A 13,858-nucleotide genomic window follows, 5' to 3' on the forward strand; every position below is an offset into this window, starting at 1 on the left:
GTCTAGTGGAAATCCAGAAGTGGTTGCTGTTGCCATCCTTAAATTCGTGGGGCGAATTTTGTGCTAAAAGCTCTTTAGCCAAGGAGTTTCCACACATGTCCTTTCCATCTTTTTTTCCTTTCCCCTCTTTAGGCAAGCAAGAAGGAAATGGAGCAGAAGGCAAAATTACTCCCAAACTCAAAGTAAGACATCTTTATAAAGCTGAGGTTTTGTATAAACTGGTAGACCATTATGGAGCTTTGGAAAACAGAAGGGACACTTCAGCTCTGCTGAACTGCCATGTCCCTTTGTACAGTGGAGATGAAGTTCCTCTGTCTAATGTGTATCACGCCTGTGAACAGCTCCTGTCACTGCCTTTAAAATACTCTTCCTCCCTCACCCTTTTCTCTACTGCTTGGTCTAGATTTTTGAGCCGGAAATTGAGTTGAGCCTGAAATTGAGTTGTCTCTGCTTTAGGCACAGGGAAACATCTGTTCATTACCCTGAAATAGCCATTAGAATGGTTTCAAGTATTACCTTTTTCTATTTCAGTGAGCAGTGTTTCTCCCTGTTCCCCAAATAATTTGTTCCCTTTGCACATTCTGATGTTGAAATCACTGTCTTGGCAACTCTGGGAGTGTAGCTGTAAATAGCAAACTTGATTATTGTGCAGGTGGCAGGAGCTGCATTGAATGTGGCAACGCGTGTTCAAATGGGCAAAATTAACTTGTGTTTATTTCCCAGCTAAAATGGAAATGCAGTAAAGAAGATGAGACGAGAGGAGGATACTCAAAAGACGTTCTGTTGCGGATCCTACAAAAGGTCTCGTCTGACACTTTCCTACTACTTCATCTTCCCCTGTTCTCAGTTGTATAAGAAAGGATACTAAACCCTGGGAAGCTACGTATAAACCAGAGTGGCTCTGTTTTTTTCCTTCTGCTGTCCAGCTTTCTCACTTGTGCCATTTTGAGAGATCAGCCGCATGATCCATTAGCTGTGAACGGTTCCCCAGCTAGCACCTCTGTCTCGTTCCCAGCAGGGACTCTTGCTGAAGCAGAGCAGCTGCAAACTTCCCACTGAATGTGTCGTGCCCTGTATGAAAGTTAGCCTGGCTGTGTGGTTGTGGTGCGCTTTTGCCTTCACATAAAGCACTATGCATTAGCTGCTGTAAGAGGTTCAGAGGCAGGAATAGACAAGCCTTTGATCTGATTAATCCCAGCATGTGGTCTTTATTTTCCCTTCATGCAAGTATCTCCTGTGGCTCTGACTCTGAGCTGAGCCACCCTCTTGCACTGGGGCTTGCTGGAAGCAAAGTGTGTAGCCCCGTGGCTCCCCAGAATTATTTCCTGGAGGAACAGAAATTATGGCAGGTTGGGATCAGTGGAAGTATCGTGCAAGAGAGAAAGGATGACGGCTCAAGCCTTATGTCTGTGAAAACACGTTTTCTCTTTGCGTTCATTTCATAGATGAATTCGACTTCTCTTCTGAGTCTGTAATTAACTTTTCTTTCTTTGTCTTAACAGTATGGTGATGTGCTCAATTTGTTGATCTCAAGTAGGAAGACTGGGAGCGCAGTCGTGGAATTTGCTACAGTTAAGGCTGCTGTAAGTGTGGCAGAGCCCCCAGATGTGTGTAGTGGAGAGCGGGCGAGAAGGGGGGTTGCAGAAGGGGAGGGTTAGCAGCCCGATGGCCTGGAGATGCTGCCTTGTCATTAAGGCGGTGGAGAAGGGTAATGAGAGTCTGAAGGTACAGATGCACGAAGGGAGTGGCAAAGCTGGAGGCATAAACCCAGAGCAGATCATGCACATAAACAAACCGGCTGTGCATGTAAAAGGCTGAGGAAAGAGACACGGCTTTAAATAGCAGGCACTGAACCATTTAATCGGCTCTCACTGAAGGTGAATTACCCATTGTGGAGATGGGCTTAATGAGTTTTAGAGGTTATATCAGGCATTTGCAGTTGAAAATAAATCAAAATGTCTTGACTCACTATGAGTTATAATAATTTCTGGAAACAGAAATCATCGGTTACCCTTAATTTTAGTAGTTTTCAACTTAAACTTATACTATACAAGAATCTCTACTTCTTGTCACCTGTTCTTTCCCTCATATATGCAAATAATTAAAAAAAAAAAAAACCAACCAAAACAAAACAGAATTGTCACTGACCTGTTTATCAAAAGTACTGGCAAGGATATGTTCTATCTATGCTTGATGTGGATATGGATTTTAAAGGGTGCTTCTCATGTAGGGCAGCTGCGAAGTCTTCATTGTTTGTGCCCTACTTGGCCTTGATGCCAGGCTGAGATGGAAAAATATGACTTTTAGTGACCTGTGAGGGAGTGGGGTCTGAAATTCAGATGGTGATGGAAGAATATTTTCATTGTTAGGAGATGGCTGTGAAGAATGAAGTTGGCCTGATAAATAATCCTCTAAAGATTTCCTGGCTGGAGGGCCAGCCCCGGAACAATCCCGGCTCTGTCCTTTCTGACAGCACTAGTCAGCCCAGGACTTCACAGGTAAGGAGACATAGGCTGCTGTTATTTAAATCTGTTTCTATAGCAACCTAAATTTAACAGTGTGCTTTGCATTTATGGTAAGATACATTGATTCCCAGCAGAGCTGAAAAGAAGCTCTTAATGAAAGGCCTGGCTTTCTGATGAGCCCTTTTGTGCTGAAGCAGTGGCTTTTTTAAAGGACCTTCTGCCTGAGTGGCAGCACAGTGAGAACACAAGCTGTTTGGATGTCTGGTTCTTCACACAATCTCACACTCTCTCTTCCAAGTGAAAAACAAGGATGTTCCTTGCTCAGTTCAAAGCCTCTAATGCCATTCTGCTGGAATTTTTTCTAATATACTTGGATTGTGCGAGTCCTCTGGCTGATAGCTGGTTGAAACGGGTCTCCTAGAAGACTTCTCTAGAGAGGCTTGGTTACTCACCGTGTTCACAAGAGGGGAAATTTCAGTGCTGAATAGAAACCTGTATTCTTAGAGTCTGCAGGAGGGAAGAGAACGCAATATCAAATTAAGTATCCTTGTAGAGACCATATTGTCTGGTTTGGGTCCTCTTTACCGGGGTGGTTGCTTTGAGTGCGAGGTGTTGTTTCACCAGATGCTCGCTCTGATGCTTTTGCTCTTGAACAAAAAATCTATTCCAATCACAAAACAAATGGAAGGCAATAACGTCTAGTGGTTAAAACATAGAAACCAATCTGAGGACGTGCTGCAGCAAATTGTTGTCTCTCTGTTACCGTTGCTCCTGTTGGCCCTCCAGAGTGGCAGATGTATCCAGTTCTTTTGAAGCACGTTGCACTGCACTTTGCTCTATAGCACAGAATTTATCTCGTGCTCTGCATGTCTTCTAATCTAGTTAGCAATTCCTTGGCTGTGAAGGTGTGAAGGGACCCCAGATCTTTTGCTGGTTATTCCAGTTCCAGTTCAAACTTCATGTGAGACTTATTTCCTTCTTCCCTGTGGTATAAAGATCAGAAAGATCTAATTGCTGAGAGGACTCCTGCCTCATGCTCTACAGGTGCCCTTAGTCCGTGTGTCTGTGTCTCGATCAGCCTTGTGTGTGTTCGCTACCTAAATATTTTAGCAGCTTGTGAGATTGTTCAGTATATTCACTCTCCTGACTTTTTGTTAAGTACTTTATTAATAGGAGATGCATTTGTACATCAGAATGGCATGTTGTTATCCTAGTTTTGTTTAGGGTTGTATATTTCCACTTGGGATGCTTGTTCTGTGTCTGAACTGCCTGGCCTGAGCAGCATAGTTTCCCAGAAATCTCAGGCAAATCTAGCCCAGGAGCCAGGCAGATCTCCGTGCACAGTGTAGAACCAGTGAGAGTCCTGCAGACACAGCAGATTCGCAGAGGTGGCCAGAGTGTTAGAAGGCAAATCGGGGAAAAAAGGAGAATCCTATCCAGTTTGAGTGTATCTCGCTGGTAGAGCATGAGAACTGGCTCACTCATAGCTAAGGGGGTTGCTGGTGCAATTGGAGCTTGGTAGTGGATTCTTGCCTCTGCGGGTTCAAAAGTCTCCTGGCTTTTGACTGAGTTTATCTTGGCTTGTTTCCATGGCCAAAGCTTGTTAGTGTGGAACTGCAGCGTTTGCCTGCTGTGAAGGATTAGCTTGGTGGAGCAGCAAGGGAGAGCAGGCTAAAGCAGCAAATGGTGTTCACGCTGCGTGGAGGTGGTGACTCACTTCTGTCCAATGCAGCGTCGTCAGTCCCATATTATCTCTCAAAATGATGAGAAGTTATGGCCAGTGACTTGCAGCCTTTCCCATCAATTGTGCTGCTGATGCTTGTCTGTCCTTCCTACTGCTTTTATGTGTAAGCAGCTGCGAATTTTTTTATTACATTGCAGTCTTGCTGTCCAGGCTAAGATCTCCAAGCTGCGCTGGGTCCCGCTTTTCCTAATTCCTACTCCAGACCCTCCCCAAATCCTCCTGCTGCTTCCACTAGGATGCTTCCAAAATCTGTAATCTGGTAATAGCTTCTCTTGGCTGTACTGCTGCCAGTTGACTTATTCTTTGTCCTCAGCTCTTCAGCTCTAGACTATGCAAAATGAGCTCTTTCAGATCTCTTTTGCCACCACCTCAACTTACTCCCTGTTTCATCCTTTCATACCCAGCCTGGCTTCCCAGCCGTCAGGGTCCACATTCTCACTTTCGAGCTGCACTTCGTCTTATTCTGATTCAAGCTGCCCTCACTTCCTATTTGCTGCTCCCTCTGGGTCGCTCCTATTTTTGTCTGAATCCACCCCCATGTTTGCTCCCACTCTGTGCAAATGCAGCTCCTTCCCCGCTCTGCTTCAGAAAACAGCCGAAAACCTACAGCGTTCTCATGGCAACGCACTCACTACTCATCTGCTTCAGAGCGGTGTCTGCTCCCCGCCTGGGGTAGCCAGCCAGGAGCTGTGCACCCAAGTCTCCGAATAAAGAACAGCCGCACGCTAACTAGACCAGGGGAGCTTTGGAAGCAGTTCCCAGGTGAAAGCAGGGCTGATTGTTGAGAAGTCGTGCTGTGAGGAGGCAGTAAGTTGCAAGATAGTTGCCTCCACAGTCTTGGTTGGCTTGTTTTCTTCTACAGCAATGGGTGCATGTTGTCCAGCAGTTCCTGGAGAGCTGCTGGAGCCAAACGAGCAAGTTATGCTTGAATTACAAAAGCTGTGTTTTGGCCAGTGTTACTCTAGGCTATTTGAGAGCAATGACTGTTTGATTGCTGCAGCTCTGAATGGTTCAAAGCACACAACAGCTGCCCAGCGCTGTGAAGAGCGTATTTTGCCACTGCAACAGCATGAAGCGCTCATTTCTGCAAGGGTCTTCCTTGTACCTTTAGTAGTGGGATCTCCCTGCCAGTGATCCTCGTCCATTTTGTGCCATTTATTCAGTCATATTAAAGTGCTGAGAAAAGCCTTCTCTCTGGCACTCTTGCATCTTTTCTAAGCTCCTTTGAGGTTTTGTAGAGTTTGGTTTATATTGTCTGACTTTACAGCCTGATGTGAAAGTAGTAGGTTAGGAGCCGTCTGTGCCTTCTCTGCAATGTCTCTGTGCTTTGCTGTAGCTGGCTTCCAAAGCTTATGGTTGTCTGGGGGCATGGAGGTTTTATTCTGTTATTTTTTTAAAAAAAGAGACCGGGTATCTAATCTAGCTATGAAAAAGGTAAGAATTGGTGAGCCAGTAGTTTCTGCAGTGTCCTTTTAATAGTTTGCCCTGATATTGCCTAAAACGTTCTCAGCCTGGCAGGGCACTTCCCATTGTCCAGCTCACGGGGTAAAGAACTGTTCATTCCAACACTGGAGCTCTGTGCACCCTCCTCAGGGGAAGGTGAAGTCCGGCAGCTCTAGCCTTCTCCCAGCCCAGAAGAGCAGAGCCACACCGCTTCCCCACCCTCATAACAACCTGAAGTGCCAGAGAGGATAGATCTCTGTCACTACAGATAAGGGACCTGTGCTCTTGGTGCCTGGGCTTTTTCTGGCTTGCTACCAATGAAATGAGGCAACAAGACGCTTCCAGTCACAGATACATTTATTCTTCCATATCTGTACAGCCGATAGATCAGTGCATGCTTCAAGCAGCAGTATCTAGAGAAATTTCTTCTGCTAGTAGGATAAATAAACTGCTGTTGCTGTATTACAAGCCTACATGGATGCTTACCTGTTTCCAGGCTGAGAGTGCCAACTGCACTCTAGTTAGGGGAAAAGAAACCCACAAGAAAAAAAAAAGGAGGAACAGCTTTGATTTTTCACATCCAAACATGGTGGGAGAAGAAACACCAGTTCCTGTCTCTTGACCCTTGCCATAGCTATGGCTTTGAGCTGCAACGCTGTTGTCTCCTTGCAGGCTGCCTGCTTATCCACAAAATCATGTATGCTGTACCCTCTTCTGCCCGTGTTCCGCAGTGTCACAGCCACATCCCCAAAATAACAAGTCTGTTGGCAAACAACGCCATTCTGCCCCGAGGAGGAGATGCACAGTCAAGAGTGGGAAATCCCCAGTGTGGAGAATGGAAACTTGCCCACGAGGTTCCAGCAGACAGTGCTCTCATCTGAGCACGGAGCCTGTGAGCTCTGCTCCAAAGGACTCCTTGGCAAGGACAAGGACAGTCTGTGGTGGGTAAGGTGAGAACAACAGAACAGGCCACACATAACAGGAATGCTGCAGTGTCCTTCCTCCCACTAGGACTCGGGAAACTGTCAGCAGCAGTAAGTAAATGTGGTATGTTAAATGATAAATACCTTCAAATGGCGTAATCTCTTGGATTCTGTTTCCTGAGGGTCTGCAGAACATCCTCGAGAAGCGATAGCCCCAAATCCACTTTGAAGGACAGGAAGGGATCAGACAGGTCAGAAAGAGTGGTGCCATTCTGGGAACCCGTCTCTGAGGTCCCGCAGTCTGTAGCCTGGTCCTTGTGGAACTGAGTTTGAGTGGCTTTGTGGTATTGATGACCAGCACCAGAAAAGGAGATGTCAGAGTGAGAATCTGTGTGATCGATGATGTTGGGGCAGCTAGAACTGTCCAGGTACAGCCGGGGAGGCTTGGGAGGTGCTTGTGCCTTGGCTAGGTTTTGCTCACTCTGACATGACAGGTAATCGGACTTGTCCTTCAGATCCCTCAAGCATTCCCTCTTCTGGCACTGTCCATCGCTGTCCAGAGTGTGGCTGTTCTGATTCAAGATGATGACTTGGTTGCCCAGCTTTTTGTGTCTCCTGAGTGAGAAACGTCTGAAGAACGTTGTGGACTTGATGGACCCTCTCCGCCAAGTATCCATGCTGATGAAAGGCGACGAGAAGAAGGAAACTGCTGACTCTTCACAGTCAGGTGTTGGACTTAAGTCGCAGGATCAGCAGCAAGCCACACAACAGGAACAACCTCTTCCTTCCCTGTTCCTGTAGCTGGAAGGAAAACAGAGAAGCTGGTATTGCAGGAAATGCAAACTTCACACTACGTCCCCGTGTTAAGGAGCAGTTGGCCTGTCTTAGATATTAAGGAGTCTCCTTCTTCAGCGGAGAAGGAATGGCGAGGTCTGCGCTTATTAAATCTGTGCTGCAGAAACGAGCTGATGAAGAATAGCAAAGGCAGACAGTCACCATGAGAACAGATTTAATCTAGCATCTAGAACAGAAGGGCACTTTGGTACCATGGTAACCAGCCACCTTCATGGTGAAGGGCACAGTATAAAAATCTCAGTGGGTGGTTAGGAAGGGAGACGGTGACTCAGTCCCGCTGAAGGAGACCAAAGAAATACCGTCAAATGGGAATCTAAAAAGCAACAAGACGCAGATGTAAAAGACAAACATTAGGAAAATTGAATGCAAAATAGACTTACGCTGTGTCGGAGCAGCGCCCGAGTCTAACAGGCGGCGAGGAGAAACTGCTGAAGCACTCGGAGAACCGTCACCACCACATTCATGGGTACGCTGGGACGTTGGAAGAAGCGAGTCCAGGGACAATTCAGCCAGGTTGGACCCAGAACACTGAAAATCCCCAGTGCCTCCTTCTCTTCATGTGCCTCCCGTCACAGCTTCCCAGGCTGCAGTTCCTTGTGCGTATGTATTTGTTTTGAGCCAAGCCCTTGCTGAGTCAGCCACGTCAGAAACTGGGTTTTACACTATTGGTAATTGCCAGGATTGCAGGAAGTAGGTGTGTGGAGTGGCAAAGCATCAGCCCACACTCTGCCTGAGGAGAAAGCGAGCTCCCTCAGAGGCACCCAGATTGCTTGAGAACTCTCAGCGCGAATGTCGACTTGTAGCCCATCTTGAATCAGAGCGTCTCTTCTCTTGGTGCTCTCCCTTCTGCCACTTCTGATGGCTGCTTGTGGCGGCAGGGCTCCCAAATGAGGCCAGAATTAATCTCTTGTCTGTTTTAAATTTAAATACAGAGTGTGAGGTAGTGTTTCAGGTTTGTATGGGTGATTCATCTGCGTGAGTCTCATGTAGGCTATGTAATTCGGCCAAGCAAATGACAGCAAGTATCTGCGGTTAGTGGACAGGAACTTTGAAGAAGCCTAGTTCTGCCACAGAAAGGTGATACAATCTGGTGCTTTCTCAAACACTGTGAAAATCTGTGCTGTGCAGTACTGAAAGGTTATTTCGTTCATTCAGCTCCTCAGATGCCAATTACGGCGGATTAGTCTCTTAATTTCCTGGTCTAAGTTTCTCATCTCTTGTGGTCTTCTATTTTGTCCTCGCAGCTAGAAACTCTGCAGCTGGAGGAACCACTCCGCTGGCACACAATGAAAAATTTGCACTTGCCCCATTTTCATGCAGAATCTTATTGAGCTATCCTATCGCCTTTTAATCCCTTCTGTCTTCTATTTAAGGTGTCCTTAAATCACCACTAAATCTAGTTCCTAGAGAAATGAGCATGAGAAAAATTTCTTTCATTCACCTTCTGTCTAAATGCTTTTATTTCTACCTGAACTGTCAAGCAAATGGGATGGATGTTTCCAAGCATTGCAGTGCTTTGACTACATCTGAAATGGTAAGGCCACCTACTAATGTTAAGTGCCTTTTGAAAGCAGAGTGCCAAAACCACCGCTTTGCTCTGCGATAGCAGCTGTCATCTGCTGCCTACATTTATTAGGTAGAGTCTGCAATCACCACTTAGTTGACGTGACAGTTGCTACCACACACGGCAGAAAGGCTCCAAGAGCTTTTGAGAACTGAAACGCTCTTATGTCAGGTTTGGCAACGTACCTGATGGTTTTCTTTATGTAGCCACTGCCATGACTAAACCACAGAAAGGTTTGATTATGGTTTGTTTTTTTTTTTTTTATGGCATTAGCCTTTATAACGGATGAAGTGTACGCTGGACTTTGGCACCAGCGTTGTACCTGCAGAGTGAGCTTGTCATCCGAACTAACCAGCCACGGTGAGGCAAGCCACGCTTCCCCGGCCACCCTGGCAGGGAGCAGGGAGTAGCTCCAGCAGCAAGAGGGTGATTGGGGCTCCCTGTCTGTCCCGCTCCTTGTCTCGCCAGGAGCAGCGTGGCGAAGCTGCCTCTTCTCTGTAGGCCAGGCAGCTGTCGCACCTCACCTGATTTCTCTGGGGTCACACTGCTGTGAACCACCTTCCTGACGCCAGCGGGCACGTTGCGAGTGTGGGTGATGGAGAGGGGGGCTGGGGTATACGCTGTCCTTGAGAGGTTGCCTTTGTTCTCTGCTCCCAGGCGTCGGTGGTATCGGAGCGGGATTACGAGAGCCTGGTGATGATGCGGATGCGCCAAGCGGCGGAGAGGCAGCAGCTGATCGAACAGCTGAAGCGGGAAGACGAGGAAGAGTCTCACACCTAGCAGGAGAGAGTATGGCTTCTCCCCACCCCATCATTCTTCGTTTCCAAAGCTGTTTCTTAAATTAAGTCAATAAACCTCCTTTTTTAAAACTGTTGTAGGAATACAAACTCTCAGTGACTGCAGCCCTTATCCCTTTCCAGAGTGGGGGGAAAAAATGGCTGCAGCAGCGTCAGGGTGAGTGTATTAACCTGTGGGTCTGTGTGCTCCGAGCAGCTGCCCAGACACAGAGGACAGGGTGAGAGAGGTGCTATCAAACGCTTTTAATTCCTGAAAGCTTGTTCAGGAGCTGTGGATCCAAAAGGCTTTGGCAACGAGTGTTTAAAACAACCCACAGAAAGACACTGGTTGCTTTAGAGAAGTGTTTTATTGGTGTTACCCCTCCAGCAGGATTGATACACAGTCCCAAACAATCCAGCATTGCAGTCGCTGCTGTTAAGATTACAGAGCCCGTACCTGAAATGTTCCCAAGACCTTTCTGTGCTGCTCCAAGGCTGTTTGAGGAACAACGCGTTACACTTGAATGGCACTGGCGGGGCTGAAGGGCTGATGATGCCGCTAACCACAATCCCAGTGGGGAGAGACACTTGCCTTGCTGCCGAGTGAAGGGATTCTCAAAGAGCACCGTGCAGGTGTTGCACTCCAGGGATGAGACAGTGCGCCATCCCTGCTCGGCCCCCCCTCCCTACCCCCGTGGCCTGGGAGAAGGCACGTCCTGAACTCTCTGGGCTCGGCAGTACCTCTCTGGGGCAGCCCCGAGGAACAGGCAGCCTAATCTGTTACTTGAGCGTCCTCCAATGCACGCTAACTAGGAGATGATTCAAATGTAGAAAGATGGTATTTGCCAGACTGCCATTCAGAGGAATGCGGGGATAGAGCCATCTGTTCTCTGCGTGATTTCGTCTGGACTGGGCGTACCTTCCTCCCCCCGGCCCTGTGAAATGGCGGCGATGGCAAGTGTACGTTGGGTCAAGCTTTGCCTCTACACCCCTCCTCCCCCCGCGCCCGAGCGCCTGGAGTCTGGGACAGAAAGGAATTGAGGGGAAAAGTTTGCTGTCAGTCCCGTGTGAGATGATCCCCAGCGGGATCTCGTCCAGGAGGGACGCCGACGTCTTCCTCACTATTCCTTGTGGAGGCACCACACCAAGGTCTGGCCCACGCCTGTCATGCTCACCACCCGGTAGCCGCAGCTCTCCAGCTTGTTCAGCACTACCCGCGGTGCGTCGTTCACGTAGTACTCCCAGCTGCGAGCAGGGAAGAGGAGAAGAAAGAAAATGAGCCGGAGAAGGAAGAGACCAGAATCTCCTCGTGGAAGTGACTCTGCCTCACTGCTAAGCCCGTGGGAGACGCTGCGGTGAGCGCACCCGCGTGCTGCAGCGGCTGGGTTAACCGGATGGCCAAAACCCCCAGTTGCCAAACCAGGGAGGAACCTGTCCGGAGTGGGAGGGTCACGTTAAACTGACACGTGGTTTGAGGACTCCTTGTCCAAAGCCACGTGCTGCTCGCTTAACTGGGCTGAAACTGCAGGAGGGAGCGTTCCCAAGTGTCCAGAGCTGGGGATTCATGGAAAAAGAGGATAATCTCTGCAAAGCAGGGAAGAATGATAGAACGAGGGGGAATGGCTTCAAACTGGAGGAGGGTAGGTTTAGAATGGATATCAGGAAGATATTTTTCACTCTGAGGGTGGTGAGATGCTTGAACAAATTGTCCAGGGAAGCGGTGGCTGCCCCATCCCTGGAGGTGTTCAAGGCCAGGCTGGACGGGGCTTGGAGCAACCTGGGCTGGGGGTGGAATGAGATGTCCAACTTAAGGTCCCTTCCAACCTAAACCATTCTGTAATGAGTATGATTCAGGTGTTTCTAAGGAACGAAAAGCCAGTGTTTTGCCGGTGTCAGAGCTTAACTTGGGTGCTTTTTGGAGCCTGTGCTTGAAATTTGGGGATTGGCAAAAAAATGCTGTCTTCAGCCAAGTATGAAGCCTTTGAAAAACCAGAAGTCGGCAGTCCTCAACAGAGCTGCCAAATGAGGGGGAGCAGAGGCTCCTCGCTACCCCGGCGGTTCAGAGCAGTCGCACGCTGTGGTGTCTGCGAACTGGCGCCGGGGATCTCTGTGCAGCTTCTATGCCTCTGCAGTTCCCGCTGGCTCCGTGCATTCGGAGCAGAAGCTCTCCTTCCCTCCGCCTGATCCCCGAGGCAGCTTCTCCGCAGAAGACTGAGTTCTGCGGGACCGCTCCACCATAACGAAAATAGATGGTGGTTGCGGAGTGGAAGAGGAGCACATTACAGACACAAAACGGGCTGAATTAGGCGGGGAAGCAGCGGAGCTGAAACGGCAAGTGTAACCTTCAGCGCTGGGTTTGGCAGCCTTTCTGTTCCTGTAACACGGGCTCCTCGGATGCAGTATTTATCCAAGCAGATGGGACAAGCTTCATAATAGTTCAGCTCTTAGATGACTCACTGTGCCAGATAAGCTGCTAATGATGGGCTACGGGATCACTGGGATCTTGTTTGGGCACCTGAACAAAGACTCTCCTGATTTTCATACTAATAACAATAAAGAAAGACCCCAAAGCATTTCCAGAGTCGCTCTTGCTAAGATTGCAAAACATTAATGGTGCGGCGAGTGCTTTTAAAGCATGAAATAACACCAAGATGTGAAAGCTTTTTTTCGGTTTCTCAAGACAGACTATACTTTGCTGTAATTATAGATGTGGTGTAAAGATAATGTGTATTATTATAAGCGTCTTTGAACCGAATGCTTTCTCTAAGAGGCTTGCCACATACCCTTCACATTCACACGTTGGGGTTGGTAAATATTATTCCCATTATGCAGCGGAGGGAGCTGAGGCAGGGATTGTGTGTTATTTGCAGGAACCTAAAAAACCCGAGTGGCTGAGCTAGAAGCAGAAGGAAAGCTGAGTTGCCCTGGGCTTTAAACACACAGCTCCCTAGTGGGGGAAACAAAAGAGCGCACACACTGCGTATCGAACACACCGCCGTCTCCCTCTGCCGCCGGCCTGAGTGAGGTCGGGGTGGCTGGGAGCGTTTGCACGGCCTTTCCTCCCAGCGAAATGCCGGCGGGGACCAAAAATGTCACCCGGGACTGGGGAGGACTCCTGCGCTTGCACACACGGCGTCGGTGACCCCAGCTGCCCTGCCTGCCAGATGTGCCGAAACCAGAGCGCCCAGGTGAGCGAGTGTCTCCAGCCGCAGCTAATCTTAGCGATGGAGCCGACAGCCTCCTGCTGGTTTCTGCCCGGCTGCCCTCTCAGCGTCCCGGCGGACGCGGTTTGGCCGTGCCCTGCGGAGCGGGTAAATTAAAGAATTAGCGGGTGCCGCACACCTCAACCCCCAAGCCGAGCAGAGAGGCGTTTGGTTTGGTTCCGCGCCAACCGGTCCTGATGGCCTTTGCAGTGGAGGAGACGCAGGGGACGGTGCCTGGAGGTCACCCACACGCGCGCGTCCCCCGGGGTGGACCCAGAAGATTCCCCTCTCCCGCAGCAGCCGGGGGTCGGGCTTTGCATCCTCATCCCGCACAGGCTGGGGCACGGCAGGATCGGTGCTCTCCCTTATTAGAGGCAATTAAGTTCTTCATCTCTGTATTAAGTGCTCCGGCAGGTCCGTACTGCTTCCACCTTTTCCTCCAAGCTCCCTCCAAGGTCTTGTTTAAGGTTTTGGGGGCATGCGGTGGGATGGGAAGGGCAAGATTTGTGGCGTCCTACAGCTGGGCTTAGCGCCAGCGAAGGGGCGGATGGAGTCCTGCCCGGCCGGGGCGCGAATACGGGAGCTCTCGTCCCTGGCTGGGATTTTGGGCTCACCCCGCCGCCGTGCCCCCCGGGCTGTCAGCACCCACCTTCCAGCCAGGCTGGAGGGAGGGCGGGAAGGTGCTGAGTCCAGCAGGGGCATCCCGCGGGCAGCTCGGAGCCCTTCTCCCAAACGGACGGAGTGTGGCACTCCGGTTCCCTACAACGCTGCGTTCTTGCCCCCGCTTGGGTCCCCCTTCTCCCATCGCATCACCCCTGAGAGCCCCAGGAGCCCTCGGCTGGGCTGGGCTGGGCTCGGCAGGCAGCGGCACGCCGCCGGCACTGC

The 13,858-nt window shown here is 49.5% G+C and overlaps 3 protein-coding genes across 3 annotated transcripts in view; 1 reads left to right on the forward strand and 2 right to left on the reverse strand.

Moving 5' to 3' along the window:
• The window catches only part of DNAJC17 (DnaJ (Hsp40) homolog, subfamily C, member 17), a 32,581-nt gene extending 22,722 nt beyond the window's left edge, over positions 1–9,859 (forward strand). The window contains exons 9-13 of the mRNA XM_009892439.1: positions 133–182; positions 724–801; positions 1,503–1,583; positions 2,370–2,498; positions 9,652–9,859. Of these exons, the coding sequence (XP_009890741.1) occupies positions 133–182; positions 724–801; positions 1,503–1,583; positions 2,370–2,498; positions 9,652–9,774 (461 nt within the window). The 3' untranslated portion in view covers positions 9,775–9,859. The remainder of the gene's footprint in view (positions 1–132; positions 183–723; positions 802–1,502; positions 1,584–2,369; positions 2,499–9,651) is intronic.
• On the reverse strand, positions 6,722–8,006 carry LOC104292986 (chromosome unknown open reading frame, human C15orf62). Its single transcript, XM_009892418.1, has 2 exons — positions 7,811–8,006; positions 6,722–7,376 (listed from the first exon to the last, which is right to left on the reverse strand). The coding sequence occupies exon 2, from the start codon at positions 7,250–7,252 to the stop codon at positions 6,722–6,724; it is 531 nt and encodes a 176-aa protein (XP_009890720.1). The 5' UTR covers positions 7,253–7,376; positions 7,811–8,006.
• A 914-nt stretch (positions 9,860–10,773) lies between the features above and the next one.
• GCHFR (GTP cyclohydrolase I feedback regulator) overlaps positions 10,774–13,858 on the reverse strand; it is a 16,578-nt gene continuing 13,493 nt past the window's right edge. Inside the window, exon 3 of the mRNA XM_009892440.1 lies at positions 10,774–11,015. Within this exon, the coding sequence (XP_009890742.1) occupies positions 10,892–11,015 (124 nt within the window). The 3' untranslated portion in view covers positions 10,774–10,891. The remainder of the gene's footprint in view (positions 11,016–13,858) is intronic.

This window comes from Charadrius vociferus, unplaced genomic scaffold, assembly GCF_000708025.1.
Source record: "Charadrius vociferus isolate BGI_N301 unplaced genomic scaffold, ASM70802v2 scaffold1039, whole genome shotgun sequence".
NCBI classification, from domain to species: Eukaryota; Metazoa; Chordata; class Aves; order Charadriiformes; family Charadriidae; genus Charadrius; species Charadrius vociferus.